This window comes from Seriola aureovittata, chromosome 16, assembly GCF_021018895.1.
Source record: "Seriola aureovittata isolate HTS-2021-v1 ecotype China chromosome 16, ASM2101889v1, whole genome shotgun sequence".
Classification (NCBI taxonomy): Eukaryota; Metazoa; Chordata; class Actinopteri; order Carangiformes; family Carangidae; genus Seriola; species Seriola aureovittata.
The window spans coordinates 20119955-20128353 of record NC_079379.1 but is presented as its reverse complement, the minus strand read 5'-3'; the positions used below and the strand labels follow the sequence as shown (position 1 = coordinate 20128353).

Below are 8399 nucleotides of genomic sequence, written 5' to 3'. Positions count from 1 at the left end.
GCCTCAGAGAAATAATGCAGTATATTTCAGTTATATGTTTCCCCAGTAGATGACTTGGTCCTTTGTTTGTTGTTAGCCCCTAGATGAACTACAAGCTCATTCAGTGTTCAGGAAATCAGATGTGTATATATAACACTAGAGGATTCATTACTTAATTAGTCAGTTAGTCATACACAATTTGCTATAATCTGTCTCCATTAATAATTGTATTTTGTATATCCCTACAGAGACTTATAGTTTTGATATGAAATGTATTAATAAAGTTGCTGTTGTTTTATAAGATCTACTTGTACAATTTTTTTTTTGAGTTAACTTATACTGTGTAACTGATTCCAAGGAAATGATCAGAAAGTTGCGCACTAGTTTAAGCACCTTTCTCTTTTGTAGAAAATACAATGGAAAAAAATGTGTGGTGGACTGTGGATAGTATATGGCTCTTTTTCGTGTCACTTTTTGAAAATATCTTTGCTTTGTCCAACACAAAGGGCTAATTTCAATATTATTCCCAAGGTAAAGAAGTGTGATGTGAGAGGTTATGCTCTCTCCATTGTCTTTCTGTCACCTTTTGTGCAGATAAAAAAGAAAAATAGGGGATGCCCTGCAACAACACTTTTATCATTAGGCTACATACAATGCAACTTCACTGTTCATCTTATGGGAATTTGTCCACATCCTTCACTAGGACCACAATGTCCAGGGGCTACTGGTAACAGAAGTTGTCCAGTAACTTCAGCAGCCATTCTTTAACCTCCAGCTGGAGTTCATGCTTTATAGGCTACTGTATGAACATCAATCATAATTAACTTCATGTGCCGTATATCCTGTGGGAACTGTAAATTTATTAAATTTCCTGTAATTTCATTTTACCTTACCATTGCGATGTTGAAATAATTAGATGGATTTTTTACCTAGGGGCGAAACTGTATGTACACCTTGTCACTCATAGCTGACTCAAAGCTCGTGAGCATTGCGCCCACATGACCACGCCCCCCTCACGATTGGGCACAAGCGTCATCATTCTCCCCTCCCTCGGGCGGAAGTGGGTCTATTTTTTTCTCAGTCGGATAAGAGCGGCTCGAGGAGCTGCAGCACGAGCAACAAGCGCCCATGAGAGCGCACACCTTCTGTTTATGTTAATGTTAATTCACTCGAGAGTAAACAACGGCAGTAAAAAAAAAGTAAGGGACGTAGTTGAAGTCCATACGGTCGGTGGACCGAGTTTTTTTTTCCGGTTATACGACAATCTCTTTCCACGCCGCCGGAGGAAAAACCCTGCGCATTCCTCCACGCAGAGCGCCCGAGAGGGAGACCAGCCTGCGGACTGGACGGGAGCTGGAATCGGCCTCTTCACAAGGTGGAGCGGTAAATTCACCCCATTGAGGCTTGTCGTAGACGTCCTGTCTGATGTTTGGACTCTCTCCGTGTTCGTTTTCGATGCCCTAACGACCCAAGGCACGCTATGGGATCGTTGCTTTGATGAATAATTTACGGTCCCTCGGTCCGAGGCTCGCGCTGCGACTACCAACCGACCGTTGGCTGCGCCCGACGCCGCCTGAACGGACCCCGATGGTGGACTAGAGAGAAAAAAACACCGAAACATAACGACGCAGAGCCCCCCGATTGGAGTGCAGAAAATTTATTATAAGATTGAAATAATTTGGTACTCGTCTGGGTGCTGTTTTGTAGCTCAGAGCCCCGTAGTCATGTTGCCGAGTCGGTGGGGGAGGAGAGACGGAGCCCCCAGTACTTCGACGCCCATCCAGTGTCACTCCAGTTTCGGGTTAATTTTATGAGCCTCAGGAAGCACCATCGGACACTTTGGCTCCACACAAGCGCCAACATCATCCATTGTCATCTTGTTGGTCTTTATTTGAAAGAATGACGCGGATGTTTCCCCCCAAAACGCCTTACACACCTGAATTGATCTTAACAGCCTAAGTATTTTTCTTTTTGTTTCCTCAAAAACAATCTTTGAAGAACTGTCTACCTCCTCGATTTGCATCAGGTCAGAGTTATACATACATATAATACAGAGGAAAATCTGTATGTTGATGAGCACCGTTTTCACTTTTGACCTGACTTTAATACCTTATGAATCTACCTCAATTAGCACATTATTTTCTACACAACACAACGGGCCGAGGTGTCCCCAGATGAAGACCTCACCCTCATTGCTGCGCGTGTTGTAAACTGAGCCTGTGTTTCGGTTACGCTGCAGATGGCTTCATTTCCAGACTCGGACCTGCAGACGTGCCCGCTCTGCAAGGAGCTGTGCGGCTCCTCTGCTCCCATCTCCTCCAGCTCGTCTACCTCCTCATCTTCCTCGCACACCTCGTCCTCCTCCAGCCAGACCACCAGGAGACTCCACGTCCTGCCCTGCCTCCATGCCTTCTGCAGGCAGTGCCTAGAGGGCCAGCGCAGTCCCGGAGACCCGCTGAAGCTGCGATGCCCCACCTGCGACCAGAAGGTGTCCATTTCTGAGGCCGGAGTGGACTCCCTGCCTTCCTCCAACTTCCTCTTCAGCAACCTGCTGGACGTGGTGGTGAGTTCTGAGGAGCAGATCCAGAATAAGAACGGCCATCATCACCGGGGAGGCTTAGGTGGAGGGTCCTCCGGCTTCCATCACCCACATGGAGGTCTGTTGCATCCGCACCACCTGGGAGAGCCTCAGTGCAGCTCCTGTGATGAGGAGAACCCAGCTACCTCCCACTGCCTTGACTGCCAGGAATATCTGTGTGACAACTGTGTGCGGGCACACCAGCGGGTGCGGCTGACCAAGGACCACTTCATTGAACGCCTGGGAGAGAACCTCCACCTGGGCCGGGTCAACGCCAACAGCAACTCGGGCCAGCCGGGGGTGTCGGTGTCCCTCGCCCAGTCCCTGCAGAACAACTTCGCCCTGCTGTCCCTGTTCCAGGATCGCATGAGCTTCTGCCAACACCATGACAATGAGGTGAGTAGAGCATAACAATAAAACTTAAACCACTGCCCCTAGAAAGACACAAATGGGCCTGTGTATGTTCATTCATATGAATTACAAGTGGGAAATACATGCATGTCACACACAAACACTTGATCGGTTTTCACAAATTTTGGGTTGTCTTGGCATCTAAACCTGCACTACCGGTCTGGTAGTGTTGGAAGTGTAATAACGTTTTATTTAATGTGCACACTCACACACATTGACACGCAGTCCTGCAGTGTAATAGTATTATGTGTGTAGTATAGAAGCATACTGGGGGCCATATGGCCTTAGGTTCAAAGGGAGCTGAGTGGCTCTTCACCTAGTTCCCTGGAGACAAACAGGCACGTGTGCCAAGCTGGATTTACACACACACTGACCCTACGTGCACACACACACACACACACACACACACTCACTTATAGGCATAGACACATGCGGCCTGGTTAATCTGTACCACACCATCCATTCAGGGCAGAGAGAGGCCCCTGTAGAAACTGCACACATGTTTCTATGACCGTTAGATGTCCTATACATGGACATAGTATGGAGATCCAGTTTTTCTATGATAATGGGAAAGACAAGTTGGAACTGGGGCCCAAAGTTCTTTTTTCTTTTTGGACCATGTGATCCGGGAAAGTAAACTACAAAGGCCTTTAAAACAGGAAACCAGCTTTTTCTTGGTTTAGTCATATGGTCAGGAAGAATAACAAATAGTATAAGTAGGGGGTCTTAAAACGTCATTGTTGGTTCACTTCTGGTTTCTGTTGGGGAGCTGATGGGAGTTTTTCCTGCTGCTGGAGAACACACTTCTAGCCACAAATGCATAAATAAAAAAATATTTTGTCCAAGAAGTTCATGAAAAAATAATCTGGCAAAATGAGGTCAGTAAAGTCAGCAAACGTTGTTAAAGATACAGAGACCACACAGTATATTTAAATGCACTGTAATAATTCAGTTGATTAAACAGGCTCACACAGGAAGAAAGAGCAATGCATGGAAACACACAGGGAACTCAGGAAATGAACTACTTTGTCTTGTAGCAAATGTATGAACAAAACTGTCCAGTTGAAACTTAGTATGTAAATTAAATGTGGAGTTTTCTTGTAAATTGACAAATGTTGTGTTTACATTCAGTGTTTCAAAGCAAAATGCATTGCGGGTGTCCTTGAGACCTAACAAATGTGTTGAAGGCATTTCCTCCAAGCCATTTTTTCATGCCTTTTGCATGTGCATTACTACACTTATTGGCATGTTACAGACACCATCAGTCAAAAAGTGTGAAAACCAGCAGCAGGAATTTGTACTCACCCAAAACCCTGCCTCAAGTGCTCAACGCCAAAGATGACTATATGCTTGAGGTTTTGTGAAAGGCAACTTTGAATCTATATGTGTGTGAACGAGTTAACTTAAATGTTGATTCTGTACGGAGTGAATGGGACGCAAAGAGTTGAGTTTAAGAAGAAACAGGATTGTAGAGCTGAGAGAAAACACCTTTTGCCAACAGTAAACCGGTTTCCACATAACAACACAAATAGAGCTTGTGTTGACGGTTTCTGTGAAATTGCGCTTTCTAAAAACATGTACCATTGAAGGTCCTTTTTTTTTCCCGCAGTGTTATTAATTAGCATCCTCTGCTTTTATACTGAGTCCCAGGAGGAGATGTTTATTAATTAATTAGGTTCACGGTTATTTACTGTTTGTTAAAATGTGCTGAGCGTACATAGGAGTGCAGCAATATCAATAAATGAACATTTCTGTCTTCAGTATTAAAAATACTGAAGACCACCCCCCATCCCTTTTTATACACAACCCCCATCCACTGCCAGTAAATAGGTGGGTTCAGTTTTCCGGTAAGGGCTTTATTTCCCAGTAATGCCTCACTCACTCATGGTGCTTCAGCCCTGGGGGAGGGAATGACACAGGAGAAGGCTAGTCTTTCTTTACGAATGAGCACTAAGCAAGCAGAGTCATTGTCCGTCACCCGGCTCCACATCCATCATATAGGTAAAATTCCTCATATACCCAGTCAGTCTTTAAGACCAGTTTTGGCCTGTTGGCACTCTTAAGGATTTTCATATTTGGTAATGACGTGTGGGGGAAATCCTCCTAATCCGTTTAGTTCTGTTCTGTTAATCCTCAGTTTGTTTATCCAGCACAAATTTGCCTTATACTCAAGTTGCCATTTCTTTTTTAGAATTATTTTTTCTTAGAGCTTGTTTATTTAGTTATATGTCATTTCCTCAAGTTTGAGTGTTGACACCGCTGTTGTTTAAGCCTCAAAGTCCACATTGTCTCAAACAGTTGTGTGAGCTGCGAGAGGTGTTACTATTTTGAATGCTATTGTCCAGCAAAGCCTGAAGAAATATTTTTGTCATCCAGTTTTATGGGTTGTGGGACTGGTTACTAGGGAGGAAACGGAGACCTTTGCTGTAAAAAGTGGTTTATTGCTCACAGTGAGGGATCAGATGCATTCCCTTCACAGTGTTGTTACAATGCTATTAGTCATTTGAAATTTTTAAAATTATATCAGCCTCTTTATCTGGTTTCGAAAAGCACAACAACAGTTGCCTGGTTAGTTCAGTTATTCTCTTCATACTCTTTCTTTCTCCCAGGAGATCAGTACTGGTTTCTGTTCATTAGAGACGCCACAATACCAGAAATTTGGTAGCTGGTGCCAATACAACTGAAATCACACGATGCTTGACACCAAATTTGATACCAAGCGTACACACACACACACACACACACACACACACACACACACACACACACACACACCACTCCACATTGTCAGTGTTTAACATGGTGACAAAACAGTAGTGTGAAAATATTCATTTAAGAAGTCAGTGTCAGAAGTCAATATTTTGGCCAAACAAGATAGTGTTAGCCTTTGTGACGTGTTGCCACAACAGATACCAGCGATCGCATTTTGCAAACAATAATGGAAACATTTCAGGACACGATCATTTTGTTGACATGTTGTTACTATAAAGTCATCAACCAAAACTCACTCATCTTAAATTCTGTGTATTGACACACCACCTCAAATGCAAAAATTTTTTTTTTCCACAAGTTACGTATTTGTATTTGACATCAGACATCATCGAATACCATTTTCCCTCTTTAAGAGACTCTGAGGCCGTAGTCGAGATTTGGCAGAGAGGTTCAATGAAAAGAAATGTAGCACAGGTGTAAGTAATAACATTAACGATGGCTTAGTCCCATATAAGTGCTCCACTTTGTTTCCTGCTTCTCTGCATGTTTGGAACCATAATTGATGTTTTTTGCCACACCTGTTCTTTACCTGCCAAGTATCTATAGTGAAAAGGGCCTCTAATGACGAACTGTAAGTCAAGCCTGACAGTGTAAAAAGACATCTTAATATGTGACTGACCCGTGTTGATAGCTCTGGGCTGTCGCTTCTGGCAACAGTGACACATTACTGGTAAATCATGTACATGCCAATGTTAAGGCTAGTGATCTCTGACTGATGACTCCTAAATGAGCCAGGGCAATCGTTAGCATCACATAGTGACACAGTGAGCTGCTTTACAACTCTGAACCCCCAACTTTCCAGTTCAACTTTTAACATTTAAATGATACTGTATGTTCATTATCCACAAGTTGTTGGACTGCACTTTAATCTACAGTCAGTTTTCCAGTAATATCATTAAGTATGTATTGTATAAAAGTAAAGCGCACCCCTCTGTTGGTCTTTCTGAAATGTGCACCGACACTGTTCACTAGCTTTCACTTGAAATTTCAAAATGATAGAGCTAGATGTTTCTTTCTCTAGGAAAACAAATAGTACAGACTAACATGTAGAGAGCACACCAATATACAGCATTAATGTTAATTGGCTGAAATAACAGCTGTCAATTCAATTGGTTACACTGGCACACACAGTTGCTGTCTAGAAATAGGATACTTGTACTCTATGTAAACGTATACATAATACATGATTGTGTTTTTCTATATTAATAGTGATTATTATTATTGGAAGAAGAGGGACAGGATACTTTGACAAGGAGTAAAATCCCTCTCTTCATGCTTAACTTCAGCTGTAGTGGAGATAGGGGAGATGTTTTTACCCTTGTGGAGTTGTACAGTGGAAATCACATTTATTTTCTTTGGCTTGAGTTTTCTTGAAATAACCCATTGTTAATTCAATTTAAGATCACTTAGGAACAAAAAGTATCAGGGATTGTAGAATGTTATCGATTCCCAAATAATGGAAACAGAAAGGTTGCCAGTCAAACAAAGGGTTTCAGTTGGAAGATAAGGACTCCTTGGGCAGCAAAGGGAGTAGGCTACACACTGATAAGAATATATAGGGTACTGTGCACACATGAGTGAATATGTTGGCCTACTTTAACAGCATAAATGTCAGTTGTTAGTCATCCGTAGCACCGGCAGTCAGAGAGGATTCCACGCTGTGTCTGAAGTGGAAATGGAAAATTGGATTACATCAAAGGAGTGCCCTCTGCTCGCTGTGATGTCCCACTCCAACACACAAATACATAGGCAGCTCTATTTGAGAGGCAGCTAATGATATGATAATCCTACAAATTGTCACTCTGTGCTTTAGATTGAATTGTTGTAGCCATAGCTACATGCCTAGCTGTGCACGTGCGTGGCTTTCCAGCAACACACACACACACACACACACACACACACACACACATACAAAATATAGTCTTTATATACTAGGGGTGGGGGGGTTACTAGACTGAGAGTGGACGGAAAGTGGTTGCTGGGCAATGAATGCCTAAAATGCACCGTGCTATAAGAAAGAGGTGGAGTTGAACTAATGAGTTTGACGGCCTACCAATGCTCTTGCATCTCCCGAGTCCTCAGGGAGCGTTAAAGTGAGGAAGACAGTGAGATGTTCAGTTGCAGCAGGAGGGCTAAGAATTTTATTGTGATTATCACACATTTCCTCAATTCTTCTTTTCTTTGTAAAATTTTACGGCTGTATTTTCTAGCTGTGTAGAGGAAGGCTGTCACTTAAAACACATGCTGGGTTGGCTTTGTGATCATTAGTTTTACTCCCCCTCTCTGGAGCTCGCTAGCAGAGAATGTTTGTAAGGAAACCTAACCCAACACTGACGCTGATACAAGGCCAGAGGAATTCCTGTAACTTGAGTTTATACCTCCTGGGTACTCTGTTCCCCTTCTCCCTCTCTCTCACACACACACTGGGTATTTCCTCTGCAGACTCCTGCCTTTCTCATCAGCGCTCTCTGGCTGCTCTGTGTCAGAGACGATGGACATTATAGATGCAGAAAGCCTCCTCAACATGATTTAGCAGCTGTTGCTGTTGAGGGGCAAGTGATTACATTTCATCACTCCTGGAAGTATCCGTGTGAGTGTGTGGCAGCAACGTTTTCCTTTCCAAGAGTATCTCCCATCTGTAGGTAGTTATCCTCTGAAG

The 8399-nt window shown here is 43.2% G+C and overlaps 1 protein-coding gene across 1 annotated transcript in view; it reads left to right on the top strand.

Moving 5' to 3' along the window:
• Positions 1-1080: 1080 nt before the first annotated feature.
• The window catches only part of trim71 (tripartite motif containing 71, E3 ubiquitin protein ligase), a 32325-nt gene continuing 25006 nt past the window's right edge, over positions 1081-8399 (top strand). The window contains exon 1 of the mRNA XM_056400089.1: positions 1081-2953. Coding sequence (XP_056256064.1) covers positions 2219-2953 — 735 coding nt within the window. The 5' untranslated portion in view covers positions 1081-2218. The remainder of the gene's footprint in view (positions 2954-8399) is intronic.